At 36.5% G+C, this 26,082-nt stretch overlaps 1 protein-coding gene across 1 annotated transcript; it reads right to left on the bottom strand.

Annotated features, from left to right (window-relative positions):
- Nucleotides 1–954: 954 nt before the first annotated feature.
- On the bottom strand, nt 955–24,859 carry LOC109095710 (protein Wnt-6-like). The gene is made up of 4 exons (XM_042763469.1): nt 24,050–24,859; nt 18,063–18,283; nt 6,890–7,194; nt 955–3,007 (listed from the first exon to the last, which is right to left on the bottom strand). The coding sequence occupies exons 1-4, from the start codon at nt 24,274–24,276 to the stop codon at nt 2,546–2,548; spliced, it is 1,215 nt and encodes a 404-aa protein (XP_042619403.1). The 5' UTR covers nt 24,277–24,859; the 3' UTR covers nt 955–2,545.
- Between the last annotated feature and the right edge of the window lie 1,223 nt (nt 24,860–26,082).

Below are 26,082 nucleotides of genomic sequence, written 5' to 3' on the forward strand. Positions count from 1 at the left end.
GGAAATGAGAGTGTATCCCATCATGCTGTGTATCCACCCACAGTGGCAGGCTTTCATTAGTGCCCTGTGTGTTTTACTATCAGCAGGCAAAGACAGAACGATTGTCTCATCCTGCACATTTCACAGCCACTCTCTCTGTGTTAAAGTACATTGAAACACAGCAGCTATATGAATACCAACGCTTCTATAAATCTATTGGCTGTTTGCAGTATGAGTCTGGTGTCGTCCTGCTCTGGGCTGTCTATTGGTGTGTGTCTCTCTCTGTCTCTCATTCCCTCACCAATGCTCCTGGCACATTCCCGTTCTCCATCTTTCCCTGTATCTTCAACACTGTTGGCTACGCAGCCCAAATTCCTGGAAAATATGAACTTGTGCCGTCTTGCAGGACTTATACTAATACAAAGGGAGTCTTTTCCAACTGCGTAAATAACTCAAAACAACACCTTCTTCTGAGTGGCAAAGCGATACACTTGAAACCAAAATCTCTGAAATGTCTTAGCGAGAGAGAGAGGTGGGAAACATTGAGCGTTGACCCTGTGTGAAGTGAGCCAGTTAGAACAACATTTGTATGATTTGTTTAACGTCAATGAAAGGAAAGTGTGACAGAAGCTTCATTATGCTGTCTATATAAAGATCTCAGGCTAAAATGGGATCATATATCCCAGTCAAAACGTCATGTGAGAGTTACAACATTTAACCAAATTATCATTGAGGAAAAATGAGAGACAAAGACAGACTATTGACGCAAACCTTTAGAAATGGCTTCTAGCAATGTCTTGTCTGTCAATCTGAATATGTTAGAGAATAGTTAACTTTAAACTTTAGTTGTACATTTTATACAAAGTTTAGTCTCACTATATAGATAGATAGATAATTATCAATAATTTTTTAGCAAGACAAAACCCACTGATAAATATGACAGAATAACTGGGATAAAAGTTTTTGTGCATTTTATTCAGTGATGAGCAGCTATGAGATTGTCACTTCCAGTCTTCTGTTTTTCAAATCTTAAATGCATTATGATTAAATATCTTAAAATATACAGTTCTGGAAGGAATTGGTCACTTTTCAAACAGTTGTTTTGTGGAGTAGTAGATAATTTTTCACATCTTTCTGCACATTTTTTTTTTTATTTCCAGACATGAAGTTTCGTATGAGAGAGGAACAACAAATTTATCTACAGATAAAAAAGCAGGATACAGTTATTCAAGCAACAAATTTCATCTTAATTTACATTTAGTGTACATTTAGTGTCATTTTCTGTCTCAAGTCTATTATTTTTATGCACCTAAAACGAACGCATGTGAAAATTATATTTCTCATTGGTCTGTGGCTCACAAGTGCAAACTCCAGATGATATTTTGTAAAGGTATTTTCCAAAAATGCAATACCGTCCAAACAAAGGACAGGGTGCTTGAGATTAACACTCGATGAAAGTCTCATGGCTGACCCCTTAGCTTGTGAAGCTCTGCATTCTTTATATCTGTTTCTTAGCATTTCTTTTTTTCTGATTTCATTAACTGTACAGACTGGAGAAATATTTTATTTCAAACAAAATGCATTTGGATGACACTGAATGAACATGGTGTTGAAATTATGTTATGATGACCTGTTAACACTCCAGTGAAAAAACAAACAAACAAAGAAAAAACAATAAGGTGGTAAAACAATGACAATTTCTCATCCATTTCTGTGATATTTGTCATTAATGATCATTTGTAATCTGTTTTGAGAACTGTTGAGCAGTGTTAGCATACTGAAAGGCTTTTCAGAGCATATACTGTACTGTACAGTATATGAGGTCAACAAGTCAACAAGTACTCTTAAAAACCAACACAAACTGCATGAAAATGCATTCAACTTAGAAGCAAACCAATGAAAAATAGTGATCAGTATCAGTAAAAGTGCATTAAAAGCCCCATAGATTAAATATCTCACAAAGATAAAGAGTTTTTACATGTTGCTTCTCTTGCATTTGGTTTTTACCTTTGAGTTTAAGAGAAAAAAAATAGCTTTTACTCTTTCTGTTAAAAGTTCTCAAAGTGCTTTTGAAAGAAAATGACAGGGCATTAAACAAGAAGTAGTCATGATGGTATTAAATGCTTATAAATAACAGTCTTTGATCCATATCTAGCCCGCTTTACAGAGCAATATGCCAAATCCTTGATGATCTGTCAGTTCAGAGCATGAACAGCCATTACTGTGGTGCTGATGTGGATGTGCTTCCATTCATTCAGTCTGCACTCGTAATGTATATAGGGCTGATCTAACAGAAAAAGCCCTTTGATAAGAAGCTTTCTGAATGTCTTGACTTCACAGCTGAAGAACCCCTCCTAAATTTTGAGTGTAGTCATTGAGACTAGCGGTCCTGGGTTTTCTGAGAGGTGAATCACAAGTCAGACACTCCTCTAGGCTTTTCCAAAGCCTCAGGGTTTGAAATGTGTATGCATGAATCTGGAATGTTGTAGATTCTTTTGGTCTGAGACTGACACTACTACCTTGTTTGGAATCGCTCCGCTCAATCCCATCATCAAGGATTCTCGGGTTAGTGACACAAACTCAGTTCCTTCCTGACCAAGCACTTTTTACACTGGACCACGCAGCACCAGTGGAAACGGCAGAGACAGTTCTCCTCCAGGACCACTGTCTCGTCCCGGTGGCCCCGCTCACAACACAGAAGGTCACATCCGCTCACGTCCAGCGCTGTGCTGTTACACATCCGTCCCCGCGTGCCCAAAGAACCCGTCTTTCGATTGGGCAGGCAGAAGTCTGGCGACTCGGCCGAGTAGATGAGATCTTGCTTGTCTGGAGGTTTGATGTTCTGCCCCACTGGAATGAGAGTCTTACCATCATTTCCACCCATCACTTTGGATGCCCCATTGAAACGCTCCAGCAGGCGGTTGCCCACTTCACGGAAGTGAGGCATTTTCTTCCAGCAGGTCCTCAGAGTGCAAGAGCCAGACAGCCCGTGACATTTACATTCAGTTCTCATATAATTCTTCACCGCCTGCAGTTCAAGACACAAAGATAGTTCAGTGAGATAAAAGAAGAAACTATTTAGAAGGAATTTACCCTCGTGTCTCCCCTCCTTCTTTAGCCTCCAGCCACTCGAAAGCCAACCCAAGAGCTTGAAAACAGACATTTTTACAGTTCTATACCTGTTGAAATTAACATCTGATAAATGCTGCATTAACATTTTTGCTCACTTTACATCCAAACAAGTTGCTGCGTGGCATTTGAGTCCTCATTAATGTAGAAGAAATTCACCATCTGGCAAACATGCCTATATGCCCCATTAATGCCTATTTACCTGTGACTGACCCCATGCTAACGGGACCTTAGGCTGTGGGGCAGTGACCTCTGGAAGACGAAGCACTACTGACATTAGTGAATAACTTATCTGAGGATTTGGTCAGCTGTTGACTGATGATGGCTTGAAGGAAACCGTAAATCTGACTTCTTTACAGTACTGATTCAGTACTACTGAATAATAATGAACTATAAAATTTTAAACTGAGATAAGAGTAGTTTTATACTTCAAAATGATCTAGCACACACTTGCACCAGAGGTTTCTATCATACAGTATTACAAAATTAGCTACAGTGCTGACATCAAATGACTGTTTAAAAAAAAAAAAAACACTGCTATTTATTAAAGACACACTTATTTTTGTTTCTGCTAGACTAAAATATGAAAGAAAAATGTAAACATACTACTATTCAAAAGTTTGTGGTTGGTAAGACCTTAATGTTTTTTTTGAGACTCTTATGCTCACCAGGCTTTATTAATTAAAATATTGTGAGATATTATATACATACATTGGTCTGACATTTTTGTCAAAATTGAGTTATTCACATATTCTTATTCTGTGACACTTATTTCCATTATGTGATAGATTTTTTAATGTTGTGTACATTTTGAGACATTTTATTCAAAAAACAAAAAAGTTTCTATCTACACAGTCGAATGGAATGCCAAACCTTTGAAGCTCAATATCCCAAAACTACACAGAATGCAGATAGAAGTTAGAACTTTATAATTCCAAGGGGACGAATTGTTATATTTTCAGCAGCCATTACTCCAGTCTTAAGTATCACATGATTTTTCGGAAATTAGTGAATTTGCTGCTCAAGTAACATTTCCTATCAATGCAGAAATGTTCTGCTGCTTGATATTTTTTTGGAAACTGTGATACATTTTTCTTTTTGTATTATTTGATGAATAGAAAGTCTAAATACAGCATTTACTTGAAATTCATTCATATTATGTTAAACAGTTAAATATCATTATGAGTTAACACATCCAGGTCCCTTCAAAGTAGAAAAAGTAACTATTATTAATTTTGTAATTATTCGGGTCAGCAGTTTGTGTGAATGACACTTCCAGAATATGTGTATATGATTTATTGAGATTTATTATGAAACGTCTGCTCCGCTAGGGACTTCAGTGTTTGTATGTGAGTGGTTGTGTTTAAAAGGGATGCTTGCACTGCAGCTCTGATCACTTCCAATCAGCTCTCAATGTTGTTTTAGTAATCACACAGAACAGTTTCCATCTTAAATCAATTAAAAGCATTAATATATTGAATGCATGTTAATGTTATTACTGTAATTTGAAAGCGTTTTTTTTTTTTTTTTAAATGACACCCCTTTATTAAATGGATATAGACAGTCAATAAGGGAACAGAGAGAGTGGTGAAGTTATGAAACTAGTCTCAACTCAGTTCATAATGCTTTCTCCAGCCTCTGCCAAGTATATTTTCATAACATTTCGGAGCTCTTCCATGCTTGGGCTTTTGAAGTGCACAGTGGGCTTTTTGATCTGCTCATTTAAGCTTGACTATCTCTGAAAGGTTGTACAGGCAAAGCAGCACACGACTGTGCTTGTATCATCTATGCATCGATGCAAAAAATCTATCCACACTGATATCATACCAGGAACATTAAAAATAAAAAAAACATCTACGAACATCTACACAAAAACCTGCATGAGGGCGACAGGTACTATAGTCGTGGCCAAAAGTTTTGAGAATTACATAAATATTGGAAATTGGAAAAGTTGCTGCTTAAGTTTTTATAATAGCAATTTGTATATACTCCAGAATGTTATGAAGAGTGATCAGATGAATTGCTAGTCCTTCTTTGCCATGAAAATTAACCTAATCCCAAAAAAAACCTTTCCACTGCATTTCATTGCTGTCATTAAAGGACCTGCTGAGATCATTTCAGTAATCATCTTGTTAACTCAGGTGAGAATGTTGACGAGCACAAGGCTGGAGATCATTATGTCAGGCTGATTGGGTTAGAATGGCAGACTTGACATGTTAAAAGGAGGGTGATGCTTGAAATCATTGTTCTTCCATTGTTAACCATGGTGACCTGCAAAGAAACGCGTGCAGCCATCATTGCGTTGCATAAAAATGGCTTCACAGGCAGGTGTGAGCGCATCTGCACGCACAGTGAGGCGAAGACTTTTGGAAGATGGCCTGGTGTCAAGAAGGGCAGCAAAGAAGCCACTTATCTCCAAAAAAACATCAGGGACAGACTGATCTTCTGCAGAAAGTATAGTGAATGGACTGCTGAGGACTGGGGCAAAGTCATGTTCTCCGATGAAGCCCCTTTCTGATTGTCTGGGGCATCTGGAAAAAGGCTTGTCCGGAGAAGAAAAGGTGAGCGCTACCATCAGTCCTGTGTCATGCCAACAGTAAAGCATCCTGACACCATTCATGTGTGGGGTTGCTTCTCATCCAAGGGAGTGGGTTCACTCACAATTCTGCCCAAAAACACAGCCATGAATAAAAGAATGGTACCAAAACACCCTCCAACAAGAAGTTATTCCAACAACCCAACAACAGTTTGGTGAAGAACAATGCATTTTCCAGCACGATGGAGCACCGTGCCATAAGGCAAAAGTGATAACTAAGTGGCTCAGGGACCAGAATGTTGAAATTTTGGGTCCATGGCCTGGAAACTCCCCAGATCTTAATTCCATTGAGAACTTGTGGTCAATCCTCAAGAGGCGGGTGGACAAACAAAAAACTCCACTAATTCTGACAAACTCCAGAAGTTATTATGAAAGAATGGGTTGCTATCAGTCAGGATTTGGCCCAGAAGTTGATTGAGAGCATGCCCAGTCGAATTCCAGAGGTCCTGAAAAAGAAGGGCCAACACTGCAAATACTGACTCTTTGCATAAATGTCATGTAATTGTCGATAAGCAAAAACGTATAAAGTGCTTGTAATTATATTTCAGTACATCACAAAACAACTGAAACAAAGATCTTAAAGCAGTTTAGCAGCAAACTTTTTGAAAACTAATATTTATGTAATTCTCAAAACTTTTGGCCACGACTGTACTGTATGTGAGGCTGCTTTTAACAAACAAATTAAGTAAATACAAGACACCTGGCTAGTCATAGCAATTCCTAACTGTGTTTATTGTTTTGTATATAATAAGGGTTGTGTGAACCAAGAACTAAATACGAAGACAAATGACATTTATTGCATTAACTGTTCTCGCACATTCATCCTAGTACGGATTATCTAAAGACAGCACTCTGAAAACAATTTCCTACAATACTGTATTACCTGTTTTCTATTTTAATATATTTTAAAATGTCATTTATACCTGTTATGGCAAAGCTGAATTTTCATTCATTTCAATCATTACTCCAGTCTTCAGTGTCACATGATCCATCAGAAATCATTCTAATATGCTGATTTGGTGCTCAAGAAAAATGTATTATTATTATCAATGCTGAAAGTAATAGTGCTGCTTAATATTTTTCTTTGGAAACCATGATGAAACCATGATGATCTAAAGAATTTTTAACATTTATTTATTTTTATTTTGTAGCTACATGTGTCAAGATAAAGAGGAACTAGCATACCAGTCGTCCAGCCTCATTATTATGAAGGTCTATCAGCGTGCGGATGTCACTCTTGCCCTTCCTTCGCCTGGCGTCCATGAACTGCTTGGACTTCTCGTAGCCGAACTCCACGTCATCTCCGCAGCCCCCCCACTCCCACTTGACCCCCTCAGTTGGACCAGTACTGGCTAAATGCGGGGGTGGCCCTCTGCTCCGTGTGGCCTCGCAGCCGCATTGCAGCAGCTCCCCCATGCTGCAGGCCTGAGTCACTGCATGCGTCACACCCGCGGCCGTGATAGCATACACAAACGCTGTCTCCCGGATGTCTGTGAAGACACACACACACACACACACACACACACACACAATATAGATAGATAGATAGATAGATAGATAGATAGATAGAATCAAAGAAAGCTTCTGATTGTTGGCCAGGCTGGGTTACATCGAACTCTGATAATTATGGCACTTTAGATATCCTAAAACTGCATGGGCTATTTCTGTGACAAGGCAGTCTCATCCACAATGACAGCATTACTGTGGCACAATGAGCCGTAAGAGGTCATGGCATATCAAACCAGAATAAGCTGCATTGTGAATCAGAGCGTATGCTATTCAATTAAAGATCTTGTTCCATAATGTTCCAATATGCCAACAACCCAAAATTAAACAAAACCTTGAAAATCAGGGGTCCCATGGTCAGAAAAACCTAAAAAATTCTGTTTATCAAATTTGCCCAAAAAGATGGAAACTCTGAAAAGTATTAATAAACAATTGCATTAAACACCACAAATGGAAACATTTATTTATTTATTTTTTGTCACATGTACACTACAGTTAAAAAAGTTTGAGGGCAGTATGATTTTTTTTTTTTATTAGAAAAGACACATTAATAAAAAATGACAGTAAACACATTTATAATGTTAAAAAAGATTTCTACACTGTAAGAAAAAAAAAAGAAAGAAAATGTCCTGGTACATTTCTATTAACCCTAAAACACAACACAACGCAATGAGTGATTCAAAATACAGGTAAAACAACTTTGAAAAAACTTTCTTTTTTAACAGTGTATTTGATATAAATTATATTCTTCAGAGCTTTTTATTTATCAAAGAATCCTGAAAAAAATCACAGTTTTCACAACATATATTAAGCAGCACAACTGTTTTCATCAACAAGAAATGTTTCTTCAACAGCAAATGATTTCTGAAAGATCATGTGACACTGAAGACTGTAGAAATGACTGCTGAAAATTCAGCTTTGCCACCACAGGAATAAATGACCTATTTTAAAATGTATTCAAATCAAAAACAGTTATTATTGTTGTTATTGTTTTTACTGTGTTTTTAGTAAACATTATGGACTTTTTTTTAAGTAGTGTAGCTTATCTTTCATTTATTTTAATTACTTACAAGGAAATGACCTGCTTCTCTTTCTGACAAGAAAATGACAAGGCATAAGCCAGTTCATTGAAATATTTATTAAATGCTAACATTTAATAATGCTGATTGAAAAATGCTGTGCAATATCAGAAAAGAGAGAACAGAGCAAAAAAGAATGGAGAGGTTGGAGAGGACAGATGTGTTTACCCACTCGTAGTAAGGGAGTTGAAAGGAATTACTTTTATCCTGTGTAAACGCTGGATGCAATGAGCGTACAGTCACTCTTCAGCCCTGTGCCAATTCTGCATCGCATGATTCAGTGAATGGGATTCATTAAAGCCAGTGAAATGGAATCAGAGCTCAGAGTGCACACACACACACACACACACACACACACACACACACACACACACACACACACACACACACACACACACAATACACAGATATTAATCCCAGCTGTCCATTCACACGCCCACTGTCATCTTCATACTGTGAAGCAATGTGTGTGTGTTCCTGTTTTGATACATGTATGGGCATTCTGACAACACCCCACCTGAAAACACCTGCAGCTTTCTGGCGCACAAAACACCAACCAAGTTTGTATAAACTGAACACTGTTCACTACGTTACTATCAAAACATGCAGTGTCCTGGAGAGTAGCAGCCTCTCTGCTCCTTCCAGGATTTGAGCAACGGAGAGCGTAACATTTAATACTTTATTTTCCTCCAGGATTACGATGGCAGAATTTAATGCAAAATTAGGCAAATATATTTGTGGAAGCTGATTCCTGTCCAATTCCTGACCTACACTTGTCTATTGTCTTTCCGACATTTTAGCAACGGAGAGCGTAACATTTAATACTTTATTTTTTAGTTTTACAAATGATCTTTCCAAATAATTAATTCCTGACCTACACTTGTCTATTGTCTTTCCGACATTTTTGCTTTCAAAATAAAATAAGAATGGAGACGCAACTGCACACGCGGTCAACATTTATATTTATGTGTTAAGTGCATGGGAACTTTCTAAAGGTTCAAAGATACTATTAAACTACTATATATAATACCGAATATAATGTATATTAGTTCCCATAATACCTTATTTCACTAGTAGATTTAAATAAGTACACTATTTTACTGGATATGCACTTTCTGTAATAAGCAAATACAATAACTTAAAATACTATTATAAACTGTAAATAATAATAATAATAATAATAATAATAATAATAAAAATAATAAAAACAGATATAAACCCCACACAACCCATCATAACCCTGTTGGCATGGGTTGCAGGTCTGTTGTGCATTAATAGACAGTACGGTATCTGGTTTCAGTTTAGGATGTCATGAACCACCTGCATGTGTGTGCACTGTGAAAAATGATTGTGATTTTAACAGTAAAAGACTGTAAAAATGCTACAGCATAAACCTGTTAATTGGTCATCAGTAAGTTTCCATACTATATATGGTGAATAACTGTAATTACATTTAATTGTAATTACAGTGAAACACTGTTAAAATTACAGTTTTTGGAAGTGAAAAAGAAAAAGTCATTGTGAAAACTGTTAATTGACACTCCCAGAATTCCCTGCATGACACTTCATATTTTATATATATATATATATTTTTTTTTCGTTGAAATAACTGTTTCGTTTAGTTTTTTCTTATCAGTTGTGTACTTGGGTTTTAATCTAATGTTTTTAAATTAGTTGCATTTTTCAGTATCATAAGTACTTGGAACAGTAAAGACAAAATTGCTTTCTATCTGTGGAGTCAAGACATTTGCAAATATGTTAAAAGAATAATATTACAAAACTGAATGTGACATTTATTATTAGGTCTTTCAACACATACATGTTTTACAAATAAAATGACAGCACTTTTAGAGTTCATCCCATATTTGATGTGAGCATAAGTATTGGAGCTGAATTTTAGGCAGATGAAAGATTAAAAGCTAATATTTAGTTGCAGGTCCCTTGCATGCAATCAGAGCAGTGAGTCTGTGATACAGACATCACCAGACTCTTGGGTCTTATGCTTTGAAATGCTTTTCTCCAGCCTTTATGCAGCCATTCCAACTGTTGCTTGTTTTGGGGAGTTTCTGTATTTAGTCTCCTCTTCAGCTGGGGAAATTAATATTTAGTATTTAAATCTGGAGATTGATTTGGGCAATCTAGCCAAGATGATTTTGTACCCTTAATTCTGCTACTGAAGACAAAATTGCTTTCTCTGCTGTGAATATGAAGTGCTTTCTAATGAGTTTGGTGGCATTTTCTTGAATATTGTTAGCCAAGATGATTTTGTACCCTTAATTCTGCTACTGCCATCATACATTAAGTCATCATTAAAATGAAGCGCTCCTGTTCTAGAGACAGCCATCCATGCCCATGCCATGACACCACCTCCACCAAGCTTTACAGATGAGGCTGTATGCTTAAGATCATTTGCAGTTCCCTTTTTTTCTCTCCACACTTTTGCTTTCCAATCACTTAGATAAACGTTAATTGTTGTCTCATCGTCGGTCCATCAAAACTCAGTTACAAATCTTGCTTTTTCTATTTTTGATGCTGATCAGAGGTTTGCATCTTGCTGTGTAGCTTCTGTAATTCTGTGTCAAATTCTCCTGCAGACTGTAGATTGACAGAGCATCACCCCAGATTTCTGCAGGTTGTTGGGGATTTTACAGATGTGTATTTTAGGGTTCATTTTCACAACTTTTATGATTTGTCTGTCATCAACTACTGTTGTTTTTCTCAGCTGATCAGGTCGTCGTTGATTGCTGATGTTGCCGGTAGTTTCCCAAACTCTTGATTTCTCCAAGCCCTTTATTTTTCCTTTAGTTCTAATTTACTTCCACTTTTCTTTTAGCATCCAAATTGCTTGCTTTTCTTTCAGAGTCGCTTCCTCGTCTTCATCCTGGTTTGTGTGTATCATCGAATGCAAGACTCAGAATGCAGAAGCAATGGATATAACTGATAAGACACATTCCCTGCTTTTAATATCTGAAGAATGAATGCAACAGAACACAGCTGAACACTTAGAAAGACCTGTGAGGCAACTGTTCCAATACTTATGCTCACATCAGATAGGGAGATGAAGCTCTAAAAGTGCTGATTTTCTTAGCTGGTAAAACATTTTTGTGTTGAATCACCCAATAATAAAATGTGACATTCTGTAGTCATCTTTTAATCATATTTACAAATCACATTAAAACACATCTAAAAAAAAAATAAAACATAAAAATTTCCAATACACATTTACAACACTTCTCAGCTTGTGGAAGAGCTGTTTGTGATGAGCTCATCATGTTCATCACATATATATATCTATCACCACCTATTTTGGTGGTTATCATATATACACAATGGTTCAAAACAGATATAAGTACTTCATATGTAATCAGTTTATTGATTACAGAGTACATGAACAAAATTTTTTTTCATTGTGAATTTAACTTAATCTCTTAGAAGGCACATTTTTGCTAACCATAATTTGATTACTTTTTGGCAACATTTAGATTACGGTTGTGCTAACCCTTATTTGTCACAGATTTTAACTTAACACTGATGGCTAGCTTCACTATTCTTTTTCTATTCTATCTTTTTCTTTTTAATTTTTGAATTATTTAAAATGCCCTTGCTACAGACAACATAAACCACATTGAAGCTAACTGACGACATAGTTATATATGTTTTTTTTTAATAAAAAAAATCAAAACAAACAAAAATAATAAAAAAATATCTACGAAATAGCTTTAAAAAAGTTTTATATAATTTTTTATAAATTTAATATAAAATAAAAAGCAAATCACTAAATATAATGTAATGGCTGTGAGATAGTGAATTAGCCTTTTTTTTTACTATTTGACAATTGTAATAATAAAAAAAATCAAAAAACATCAACAACCGACTCACACAACCAAGTCCAACACCAAAAATTTAAAAATAATCAACAACATACTGATCGAACCAAGTCCCCATCCAAATATTGATAGAAAATACACCAAATTCAACACAACAAAAAAAAAAAAACTACAACATCATCCCAACATACACATCAAATAGATAAGCTACTTCTATTGCATCGCAACATACAGATCAAAGTGATAGCATGGTCCCATTAGCTCCTGCTAGTAGATGTCCTCACCATTATGGAGCAACCTCCAGGTATTTCAGACCATCATTTTTTAAACTCTGGGTCGTGAGCTACTTGTGGGTCATGTAAGAAAACCATGTTCATAAAATGTCAGAAATATGAAAATCATTTTCAACCAGTTTGTTGATGGCATAACTGGCACAGATGTAATGCAGCACCGATTACAGAAGTTTCTTGCTGTGTATTTCAGCGTCGGTACTGCTTATGTGCTGTAGGCCTAAACAACAAACATGCTGGTGACCTGTATAGCTCCACTCATGAACAAATGATTCTTATTAACCTGTTTGTCTCTTCACTCAATGAACTCAAACTGAATTGAATCCATCAGAATGGCCACTGAATCAATTTGTGGCTCACTTACTGTGCTTATAATCATTAGTTAAATTACCTTTACTTAAACAATAGAAGTAAAATGTATTAATTTCCATGACTTTTCCAGAACTAGAAAGTAAAAAAAATATATAAATAAATAAATAAATAAATAAAACTGATATTTTCCATCCCCATGGGAACCCTAATATTACCTCAGCTGTTTTAAAAGTCAGACATATGATCAAACTATATTTTGTAAACAGTGTGGCATCCAACATTTGAACTACTACAGAGACAAAATTCACCCATCTGGATCCACATTATTCTAATCCAATACATTCATAAGACGGAGGCTGTCATGACACGAGGGTAAAAAGTCTCTTGATTTCACTTCCCTCTCTTATTTTTTCCTCCAAGACACAAATTCCAAACAAATTTTGTGCAGCTGTCTATGCCCAGGCCTGCCTAGAAAAGAGAGAGAACTTAATGCCAGAAGGGGTTTCTGTGAGAATTAACAAATATTTTTTTAATACTCAATCTTTGAGTCAATGAAGCATGGGGCTGCAGGATGAAAAGAGATGAGAAGGAATTGCCCCACCAGCGGCTCCACCAGTGCTGATGGGCGGGAATCATTTTGATTGATTTATTTTGCCACCATGTGCTGCCTGCATGCAGCGAGGGTTGAGACAATCTTTTATCAACTGAAGGCAACCACAGCAACACACACACACACACACACACACACACACACACACACACACACACACACACACACACACACACACACACACACATCCTCATGGACAATATGAGTAATTCTCAGGCTATTTGACCTCGATTTCTTGGTCTAAACCAGAATTTGAAGCAAGAAAATAATTAAATTATGCATTAATACCAAATTCAAACTACTAGGGTCCACATGAAGTGTAACCATATGTCACCTTTTCAAGTGGACTTAGGAAATCTGATTCAGAGTTTGAAAATTCGCTTTTGATGCTAACAAACTTAAGTGAGTTCTGACGTCAAATGGACTGTCTCAGCTCTCAAATATGTCCAATACAGTTACTCTTGTGCGCACAAGGGATCCATTACAACAGGACTGGCTGTCCCTTTAAATGATAACACATATTCATGCAGTCCTTCATGCTGAGTACACTGGCCTCTGACCTGTTTTAACAGTGGGGTCTGAAATAAGGCGTTATTGAAAAGGACTGAAGAATGCCACGTGTGTTATGTGCTTTGGTTTGTAGCAGACATTAGGGGCTTGAAATAGGATTATATAGAAAAAAGGAGCTTTTATGGCTTGGAGATGTACTGCAGAATTATTTTCTGATATAAGCTTACCTTTTTATCTTTTTTCCACTGCCTCTTATCCCCTGCTCTTTTTTCAAATGCATGCATGCTTACAAGTTCAAATGTGAGTTCACGATCACTACTATCAGAATACTGAAGATACCGAACACATCTGCTGAACAAATGGTCAATGTGTGGAAACGAGGATGTTATTTCTGATAGTAAATTCGAGGTGGGAGGGGGTTTTGGGTCATGCACCTACTATATGACACTTCTGGCTCTTTGTTTCCCTAGGCAAGATAAGATGTTACCAAAGAAATAAACACTTTTTAATAACTTATTATACTTCATGTAAGTGTGATACAAAGGCATTTAGGGAGACCTATTTTAGCCTATTTTTATATATACTATCATTCAAAATAAATGATTTATTTTCATGTGTTTAACATGCATTCAGTTGATTTAAATTGAAGACTTTTAGATTTTTACAATATATATAAAATACAGAAATGAAGAATACAAATGAAAAACCATCTATGTTGTTCTTTAGAACTTTTTATTCAGTATTCTGAAAAAAAAAAAAAAAAAAAAAAAGATTGGTTTCCACAATAATATTAAGCAGCATAACTGTTCAACATTGATAATACATTTTTCTTGGGCACCAAATCAGCATATTAAAATTATTTTTTAATTGTGACAATGAAGACTGGAGTAATGACGGCTGGAAATTCAGCTTTGCAATCATAAGATCAAATTACATAAAACATATTAAAATATAATAACATAGATTATTAGTTATTTTGAATTAATTCTATATTACTAATATTACTATATTACTTTTAAATTAATATTTTCATTGAAAAAATTCAAATACATTAAAAAATCTTCCCAAAACTATATATATATATATATATATATATATTACATGGAAAAAGGTAAAAACACCTTTTGATAGTATAGTGTAAATTTAAGATATTGAAGGCTAAAGACTTAAAATATATATATAATGGAAAAGGTAAAAACATACACAAACACCTATATCCCTTATATATATATACTTAAAATATATATATATATATATATATATTACATGGAAAAAGGTAAAAACACCTGTCTCCCTTTCACCATTTATGCCGTAAATTAAAAGAAAATTTAATATAATTCAAATTTAAATGTGAGTATAGGAGCATGCTTGTTGTAATTCTGAGACCTGAACCTGAGGTAAAATGTCAGTAACCTCTGTACATCAGACAGTATACACATTTATATTTACAAAACACATTCATTGACACAGACAGAAACAAGAGGTCTTTGACAGCAAAAATAATGAGGCACATTCTTGAGGCGACAGGGCAAATTACGCACACATGGCGTCCTTATCATTTCTTGTTTTTTTAATTGGAACCGCATATTGTTTCTAAACGATTTTAACGACTTCATTACAACCTCAGGGACAACATGTAAGAGAAGCCGGCAGCATTTCCAGCAAATTCTGGCATTAGGAGGCCACTCCCTTGGGCCAAGAAAACAAGCTCTGGTTTACGTGTTTGAATAGGGGAAGAAAATAGCCCCCAGTTATTTAGCAATGGAAGAAATATGTTAGACACTTTGTACAACCCTATCACTCGGTGCAGGAAGTGAACCTGCCTTAGCAGAGATCTCAGCTCTGACATGTGGTCATTAGAGCCAAGTCGCACGGTAATTGTGCTAAATGCATGAAAACAGAAGAGCACTTAAGTCTCACTTATAAACACAGAGGAATTTATGATTAATTTCCATTTTGTGTGGCAGTCTCCAGTGCTCAGTCTAAGATGGGCTGATGCAGACAGAGGAATCATGTTGCAATCCGTGTGTGAACATGTCCACACTGGAGGCCAATTCGTGAACTTTCAGCTCCAGACCTGGATATGACAAGCCTGCATCTCTCTACATCACTGTGATATGGGCATGTCTAAAGATAAATCTTATGTGAAATTAGGCAAAAAATTGTACTGACCCTCTTAATCTCATACCCTGCTGGCTCAGGGCAGAGCATGTTGAGCCAAAATAGAGCCCTCTACTGGTGACAACCAATTAGACTCTATACAAACAGAAAAAGGTGAGCAACATGTATCACCAAATTTACTACTAATGATTTTCTCATGGATATTTATCAGAAGCCAAAAAAATATGTATTATTAGCCTGTAAGATTAGGGTTAGTAGAATAAGTTGACATGCACTTACTTATAGTCAGTATAATGAATATAATAGAATGTCTGTTGGGGGAGCATCAAAACAAAGTGTTAGCAGACATTAAGCAGTAAATCTACTAATATTCTAATGATTGGTGGCTGACATGTAGTTGCAAAGTTGCTTATTTTTAGTAGAATGTGAGCTATCAAAATAAAGTGTTACTAAAGTTCTCATTGTAAACTGAGGCCTGAACTAAGGATTGCCATTCATCAGGAATGCATGTTCACTGTAATAAAGAAGCAAAGAAGCAGAACAACTGCTAGAATTTTAACCACTGAACAAAGATTGATTACGAAAAAAAAAATAAGAAAATAAAAAAAAGAAAAATAAGGTAAGTTATCAATAATAATAATAGTAATAATACTACTAATAATAATTGTGTCATAGATGAAGATGTACTTGTCCAAATCCTCATGACCCTGTGTCTTCTGCCATCATTGTTTAGGGACGTTTTGCAAAGAACAGTCTCCAGAATCTACAGTACCTCAACCATTTGCTTCTGGACTTTCATACAGTAAATTTGGATTACTGGTACATTTAGATTACCCTAATTTCATAAAAACCTTTACAGGTTCATTCAAAGTGTGATGCTCGACTAGAGACCGAAAACAACAACAACAACAACAACAAAAACTAACAAAACAAAACTAAAACTAAAATGACTTTTTGAACCATAGGCAACTTGTGCTGCCTCTCCAGTGCCATACTAAACTCATCCAGCTACCTCCACTGTTTACAAGAAACGTACCTTAAGTCAGATTGTATTTGCTTTGTTTCACAATGTTTGTAATCCAAGTAAAAACTGCACGGTTGGTGAAAACCACAATAGGAAAGGAACAAAAGCAGTTGAAGAAAACCATAAATTCATGTGTATTTGTATATGTAATGAATGGAACATTGTTTTCATTAATTTAAAATGGATGTTTGAAGTACTTAAGAAGTAACACTTCAGCAATCAGTTTGCATGGATTTAGCAAATATAATTAGACTGCTGTTCAAGTAAATACAATTAAGAAATTCCAAGTTGCAGGAAATGTTACATAAGTTAGCTCAACTTAATTAAATGTTTAAACAACTTAAACAACTTAAATACATAAATAAATTAATTGTTTGAAATTAACACATAGTACATCGTACTTAATCATTTAGTTGTTAAAAGTTGTTGAAGTAATTCTGAGTTACCAGAAATTGCATGTAAATTTACAACACTAAATAAACATTTGTTAGTACAAAAAATTAGTTCACTTTCCTTGGTTTCTTCAAGGCAATAGGTTTGTATGATTTTTTTAAGTAAGGTTTACTGATTAGAATTTACAGTGTTGGAGAGCATTTACACTTAGGGTTTGGGTTGTTTGTCAGATCTTTAAAAGAAAAGGTTTCCAAAATATTAGATAATGCCAGACAGTTTAGCATCAACACTGCTGTTGTGAGGTACTGTAGAATAATTGCCTCTGCTGAACGAGGTTAATCCAACGTGAGAAGGGAGGGGTTGAACCCTGTGGATGGCCTTATAATTGTAGAGGCTACGTTAGTTTATTACTCTTCAAAGGGCTGAAAAATGTGGCGGATCAATGATTATGTAATTTGGGGATCGTTTTTAGAGAGCAATTTAACACAGAAGAAAGGTAAACGGGACACAACAGCTCTCCTTGTTCTCTCTTGAACATGGATCAGACATGCTGAAATGAGGGCACACGTCTCTAGGTCTCAGGGCCAGAGTTCATGCCCTCAGAAAGACATCGCTGACCCATAATTGAGACAACGATTGATTAACTTTGGTAGAGAACCTTTTGCTCTGATAGGACAAATGCTCACCTTGCTGGAGAATTTTGCCAAAGTACTTGTTCTGGCTGGTACAGTTCCATCGCCGAAAGCGGAACTGGTATTGGCATTCGCGCACACCCAGCTTGGCGCCCTTTGCAACTTCGTTGACGATCTCCGGCTGGGTCTGGCACAGCTCGGCCTGCTTGCCTGCCAGACGTTTGGTCTTCCTGCAGATGCTGTTTGGGTCCATGACCAAGGGACTCCCCACTGCCCTGAAACGAACAAAGCTTCATCAGATGACTCATCTGAACTACACAGGTTTTCACAAGATAAAAAGCGGTCACCTTCTCAAACCACACGGCACACAAACCACTTTAAATGATGTAAAGCATTATAAATTTAATGTTCTGTTGCTTTACCGCAGGGTTCACATTAAGGTCTGAGCTGATCCTCATTCATTTAAAGCCTTTCTTGGTTTTTAGGTGTACTCATTGTTCCTTGCAGATGACAAAGAAAATATACAGAAAAAAGACAACTACTAGAGTCAGACACACTATAATGTCAGTGGTAATCGAATTACCCCTTTGAACATAAACAGATAACATTTAAAGCAAAAAAGCTGCATCTTAATTGCTGGGTTTTATCAAAAGTGATGACAGACGTGTGTTTACACTTGAATCAATTGTTTATTTCAACTGCTAATGGGAGAAGAGGCCTCAGGTCCAAAGCATTGAGCAGGCTGCCAGAGCTTTCCTGTGACAGTCGCTATATGACGTAATGTGAGAACGGCACAATCCTCCAGTTCTTTCTTTTTAATAACTCTCGCCGTATTGGAGTGAAGTTCAGTGTATGTGATCCGTGCAGCTGAAGTCGGTTTTTATCATCACCTTGCCGTATGGGGGAGCAGAGCTCTGTGCGAATACCTCATTGCTTTTCATTCAGCCCTGTCAAGGCTAATCTTTCAGACTAATAACATTCATCTGCCATGCGAGTTTATTTTAAAAAGTCAAACCAACGCTCTTGCCAGTCACCTTCCATGGCGGTCTGATAAGAAATATGAGAGGAGATATAACAGGTTTTACAAGTTATGCATCCCATTTTGATAAGCCTAATATTTCATTTACATACGACCATTCAACAGAAGTCTTTGGACATGGAGCAATGCGAGCATGTTTTGCTGTGATATACATGCTTACATACTAAAGGACACTTCAGATTAATTTCATTACACATTTTAAAGAATTATATTTTACATTAATTTATTATTCAATTCATTTAATTATGTTTTTTTTTTATTTTTTTTATTTTATTTTATTATTTCAATTCATTTAATTATATTTTTTTATATTCTTCTTCCAATGACAAAGGTATTAACTCTTTTTCCTTACTACTGTATGTGTCAAACAAACATCACATGACATTGTTTCATTTTTAGCATATCATAAAACATGAGACAGAACTTGTTACTGTACTTCAATTGCTTATATATTTTAGTGGTCTAATGTGAGGAATATTCCACATATGTCTGGCTACATGGAGTACAATAAACTTATAAACATTAAATTTTTGATAGTCAGTGCTCCACTGAGGTAAAATGAGTGGACAGTTTTTAGTCTTTCTTTTGAATCACATGTCTCTCAAATCAGTGAGGGTTAGACTATTGTTTTTACAATTTGACTTTAACCATGTATTATGTTGCAGTTCCTAATAAAATTACAGGCCAATTGGCACATACTCGACAATGTCAATTTGTATTTGCATTTGGTGCTTGAAGAGTGTTTTGGACCCTGCCTATAGCAAAAAAAAATAAAATAATTAAAAAAATTAAAAAAAAATTAACCCCACCAATTGTAAAGCTAAACATTACCACTGTGTATTATGCATAACACTACTGTAAAGTAGTACTTATTCATCACAAATACCTGATGACTTATGACAATAATTTATGAAATTGTTAACAAGCACAGTATTGTATCTCACAGGTTTGTGAAGGCAGCACAAAGTGGACAACAAACAACAAATAAATCTCTATTAAAAACAGAATTAAAATGCTGATATCGTTAAGATAGTTATATGTGATGCATTGTTTTGATCATTTTTAAACCCTTCATGACTCCAGATTTAATTTTCATCTTTTGTTTTAATTTACTGGCAACACATTTGATCACATTTATTTTAATGACAGTCAGACAATGTTTCTCTTTAAAACTGTTGTATCTAAGGTTGCATTCAGTTTGATTTTTGACAGTCTAGCGTCCCACCAGGAAAAGACTTGGTGTTCCCTATGGCCAATCCATCCCTGAGTGTCAGGGTTTCCATAGTGCTGAATGGACAGGCATGTAATAAAGCCTCTATTAGTATATCTCACAGATCTTGATCTATGATGCGCATACCCCTGCATGATAATAATGTGCAGATTCAGTGTTCTCCTCTGCAGCCTCTGATTATTTACAAACCTGTGAGTTTCTCAGTGCCAGGATCACTGCTTAAATAATGGAACCACATTTTACAGCAGGAGGTGTAGATTCGTAAAAGAGCAGACAATGTTGGAGCGACTCTCTCTTTCCAAGTCCTGCTTCACTGTCAAAAGGGGCGAGGCAAAGCGCCTGCTTTTAAACGAGAGCTTGAATATCACAAAAGCGGCCCTGGGTTGCATATGTGGTCACATGTTGGCTTGGGTGATATAGAGATGAAGATATTTGTCTGCGTCTGATGATGAACCATCCCTTCCCTGGCTCTAATCGAAACCAGCTACGACCAAGACATAACAAAAGACAAAGGAACATGCCTGCAGAAAGAGTCAATCTGGACATGACGACGACTGTTCTAAGATCACTTCTGCCATTTCTCATACAGTGATTCACATAAGGACTTTAACAATGGAATAAGAATGGTCTCTAAGCGGTGGAAGACCACATGCCCTATAGTCCAACCATTATCCTAACGGCTTTATTCAAAGCCACTCTTTCCTGCTTCTCCTTTATCTGGTAAGACTCCTGATAAGTGCAAGATGGGGCCTAATCATAACATAGAAAAAGATGTACCCAACTTGTGCAATCAGTAATATTCAAAAACAGCCACACCATGATGTATGAGAGAGATAATGCAGAGGGAGAAATTGAGGGGGGATCTGTGATTAAGAGAAGTTATCCAAATAATCAGTGCGAACATACACATGCACATTTATCTTTTCGTAGACCTGTCGTTCTCTGCGCCTGCTGAGACCTCAGGTTACATTATGAATTGCATGGTTACAGATAAGTCTCTTCTTTTTTCACTTTGTAAAAGAGCGAAATTTATCCCGACTTAATCCCCCAAGTATGCTGGATATAAAGTCAGTCACGACAGGGCTGGAACTGCACAGAGTGGCTTGGGTTCACTTCTGTCACGCGTGGCGCAGAGCCATGGCACAACCTCCTCTTGGAGCACACTACTAAATCATGCGAGTGGAACCACGGCGCTGCACAACTCCATCACTACAACACTGTCTGTCACACGCCGATGGGATAGACCCAAAGTATGAGAGAACAGCAGACGCACGTTCAGAGGTGTGCCAAACGGGCTAAGCAGCTGTCATCTAATCGTTATATGATCAGTCTCTCACTGCTTGATTGTATATCTCTCCATTCTCCAAACTAGATTCGCTTCTCCCAGATTGAACATCGGAGCGGAGACTGTGCAGTCTGGGACATACTAATATAATATACATTGGATAGGTCCAATAGGAGACCTGTAAAAAAAAAAGACAGTTCTGTCACCATTTACTCAATCTAATGTTGTTCCAAACCTGTATGACTTTCTTACTTCTGTAAAGCACAGTGGAGGTATATATATATATATATTATCTATAATATATATATAATATATATATAAATGATTATCCATATATATATATATATATATATATATATATATACACAGTATATAGATTGTCCATACAATGAAAGCCAATATGGGCCAATGTTCCCTTTTGGGACTCCATTGCCTTTTATTGTATGAGGGGAACAAAAACTGTTCTTCTTTTTTTGTTCCACAGAAGAAATCATTAAGTTATACAGGCTTAAAACTACATGAGGCTGAGTAGATGATGACAGAATTATCATTTTTGGGTGAACTATCCCTTTATTACAGTGGTCCTCAACCATGGGGGCAGAAAAAATTGTTTAAATTAAAACTTAAAAAAAATTTAATTCAAATATTGTAACTTTCTTAAAATGCTTAAATACACATACTACACACTAAATAATTATTGTAATAAACTAAATATAGATTGTATCTAAAAATCCCCTATTTCATTGCAACATTTAATTATTATTAATAATAAAAATCTATCGTTTTATTAAAGAACATTCAAAAATTCTGGAACAAAAATTATGTTACTTAATTTAACATATCAAAATTCCCAATTTCTGTCAATAAAATGTTTGTAAACGTTCAATATTGTATTGGATAATGGAGGCCTTTAAGTCAAAAAGGTTGAGAACCACTGTTTTAATAGAATAAAGTGAGTGTGAACACAGATTGGGTCACAAAGGCATTTAAATGCAAAAATGTTGACTGAGAGTGTATTCACTCTCGGGACACACACACACACACACACACACACACACACACACACACACACAGACATAAAAGCTAGAGGGTATGGCGCGTGCACAGGCACACCTGTCCGACAGACTCCTGGCGGGCCGCCAGCACATGACCCCGAAGACTCCAGAAGAGGTGAGGCTTCCCATTGCTTCCTCAAGCACTCAGCTCTCAGCCCCATAGATCAGAGCACAATCAGAGTCCTGAGAGCCAGTTTATCTGCCTCCGTTTCATCTCCTCTCAGCCTCAGCATGTGAATGGCATGGTGTCTGTCAGAGACCCTCAGCACAGCCCAGCCCCAGACAAGAGGTTTGTGATGGCATGCGTCGTGCCCCAAAGAAAGCATCATTGTCTTTGCAAACCTCCAGGTGTATGAGAGAGAGAGTGTGTGTAAAAAGTGAGGGGAGCTTTAGGTGCAGCTGACCTTTTATAATGTGAAAATTTGAAAACTGGATTAGCTAAACAACACCTTTGTTAAAGTGAATGCGTCATTTTGGATTGTCTTTGTTTATCAAACAATTTGTACCAAACTCTTGTCAAACTCGTGCATTTCAGAGTGTTAAGGGAAGGAGTAGTTTATGATGACACCCACAGCCCGGAGGTCCACCTAAAATTCCAACTCTGACCCCCAATATGTCTACCTCTAACACAGAGTACAGCTTAACCCTTAGTAAACCCATGATAATGGAAGCTGTTTAACAACTTTTATGTAAAGATTTTAAATATATTAAGGTATTTAGAGTGACCTTCTGATACACCCGTTTTGTTTTTTTTTTTGTTTTTTTAGAAATTCATTTTAGTTCAATTTTGTTTAACAATTTTTTTCTTAAAAATAATCGTTCAGATATTTTATATCATCCATGCAGTTATATACTGTGAATAATTCATTCTTTTTCTTAACATTTTTGAATTTGGATTTTTTGAGAAGTGTGCAGGAAATAAGGCATATTTATAATACTGAAATTCATCTAACGCCTGTAATCACCGAAACTGCACCACATTCACTCTAAACAATAAATGTGAAACAGAAACAAAATTCTTTACAACCTGATGCAACAAAATGACTCAAAAGTACAGCTAACAGATTTTTATTCTTTCCTTATGAAACAATCTGCTGCTTTACCGTTCCAGCAACCAACATAACGATCTGAAGAACCTATGTGTAACATGAAGAACGTTTTTAACCTCTAGAGAACCATAAAACCCACTTTGGAATACAGTAAGAAGTTTCTTGATACGAAGAGGGGGTTTAGCCGAACCTGAGAGTGCCTTAGGATGTTTGTTCAATAAATAATTATGTGAAATGTATGTGAAAACCCGGAACGGTGTGGTTATATTTTCTTATTCGATCATTTCTAAACTATCACACCACTAATCACACTGATCGAGCTTTAAATATGGAGCTTGCTGGAAGGCGATTGAGCGCGCGCATGAGATAGCAGGCTACTTACCACCAGAGCCCGATAATGTTGACTGGACAAAGCAGGATAAAGAAAAGGGCAAGCTGTGTTCTGGAAAGTGGAATCGTCATTGTCAGATGCCTTCCGAAGAATAAAAGTGTGTGGTCTGATGCTGAAGAACTAGTCCAGAGAGGAAAGAAGCTTGTCCTGGGAGAAAGTTGATAATTTCTGAGGAGATTCAGCACCCCTGAATAATACACGTCCAAGAAGCGCATCATCAGGTGTGGACGATCGCAAAATCCGCTTGGAAAGTGGTCAGCATCTTCAGTCTTACTTCTTGGAGATCTTTATCCACCAAAATAAAATGAAGAAAAAATCCAGGCGTGGAATGCCCTCAAACCTCACGACCTACTAAAATGCCAGAACTTTTAAAAAGAGTTTGGGTTTGGAATGTAAGTAATTCAGTTGTTCTTTTGAAGCGCAAAACTGTAGATCTGAGTGCCATGTGCTGAACCTGTGTGCGCGCCCTTCAGCGAGTGCTGCAGATCTCATCCTGATCCAAACAGGTAGACGTCTAGAAGGCATTTCGTGCTCCTCTCGTCACGGGATTTTTTTTTCTTTTTTTTTTTTTCCTGCCTTCAGCTGGGAACCTTTTTCTCGTGGTGTAAGAAACTCAGAGCTCATCACCCACTCAGTGACGTCGCCCGGGGCTTGAGTCAGGAACCTTGTCATACAGGAAAGAACGGTTCTGATCTACAATTTCTGGAGGATCAGGTATACATGTCACATTATGAATGTCCAGTGCTGCTAAGCGGTACATTTATAGAACAACTTTATAGAACAGGCTGATATAGATAGATAGATAGATAGATAGATAGATAGATAGATAGATAGATAGATAGATAGATAGATAGATAGATAGATCATCGATAAAAATGTGATCAATTCTCTCTCTCTCTCTCTCTCTCTCTCTCTCTCACACACACACACACACACACACACACATATATATTATTTACTACTGTAGCACAAAGATCGTAAGTGAAAAAAATATTCTTTGTTGAACTAAATGTCCTGCAAATATCTATTGAATAACTATTATTTATTGATTATAAACAACAACAAAAAGAAAGAGATTTGGTGTACATGCTTGATTTATGACTGATTTATGACAATATGACCATCTCTGAGAAGAAGTCTAGAAACATGTTTAATTCAGTTATACAGTCCAGACAGGGTGAGCAATGGTGACACACTTTATTACAGTATTTGGTTACTCGTGCTCAGGGATCTAGGATCTTTCCCAACTTACTCCAAGTGACTTAGCCTTGCTGTCTTGCTTCTTCAGAATTAAATATTTTATTAAATATTTCAGGATTTATTTAGTTGTATAAAGACAACCCAAAAATTCTTAAATTCCATTCAGCTTGTGCTTTTGCATTCCAGCCCCCCATTGTTTAAATAATGATTTATGAGCATATCAAATCATAAAAACACAATCGCATTTAGCCTGAAGCGCATTTAAAACAAAGCCATGAATCTCACACATTTGGCCTGTAATAGCTGACCTCTCATCTATCATCTGCAAAGATCTGCATTATCACCCTCATTAACTGTCCTCCCAATGTAATTTGTGGCTCTCAAGATAGTTCTTCATTGTGATGTTGTCTTCATTCGCTGTACACGCTCTACCTCATCTATCCGATGGCCAGGGGGTCCCGGATTGAAATCCAAGACCTCCCTGCTCTTTTGAAGTCTCACTTTACTATTGGATTCAGATACAGTGATGTACTGCATCACATACAGGTACAATCAAAGATAGAAGCTCTGGTTCTGTTTTCATATCTCGTTTGAGATAGCTGAGAGCAGAAAGGGGATGTGATAGGCTGTTTATCTGTTATCTCAGGGTCAGGTCTTTTTGATTTTCATTCTTTGTTTTCCCTCCAGCTTCAAAGCAGCAAATATGGAACAGTTTTGTCTGAGCTGCAGGTGTTTTGCAGTTCCATTTATCATTACATAAAAGAGAGAAGATAACCTGCCTGTCTTGTGAGATATTTTAATTACAAAGAAACAGCAATCAATTC

This window comes from Cyprinus carpio, chromosome A9, assembly GCF_018340385.1.
Source record: "Cyprinus carpio isolate SPL01 chromosome A9, ASM1834038v1, whole genome shotgun sequence".
In the NCBI taxonomy this organism is placed as follows: domain Eukaryota; kingdom Metazoa; phylum Chordata; class Actinopteri; order Cypriniformes; family Cyprinidae; genus Cyprinus; species Cyprinus carpio.

What these genes read in the sequence shown, in the direction of transcription:
- LOC109095710 (XM_042763469.1), bottom strand. Translation starts at nt 24,276, where the DNA reads ATGATGCGCTTCTTGGACGTGTATTATTCAGGGGTGCTGAATCTCCTC. An exon ending in TGGCAAAATTCTCCAGCAAG is followed by an intron (nt 7,195 to 18,062) that starts GTGAGCATTTGT and finishes GTGTCTTCACAG; the next exon opens with ACATCCGGGAGACAGCGTTT. An exon ending in ATAATGAGGCTGGACGACTG is followed by an intron (nt 3,008 to 6,889) that starts GTATGCTAGTTC and finishes CTTGAACTGCAG; the next exon opens with GCGGTGAAGAATTATATGAG.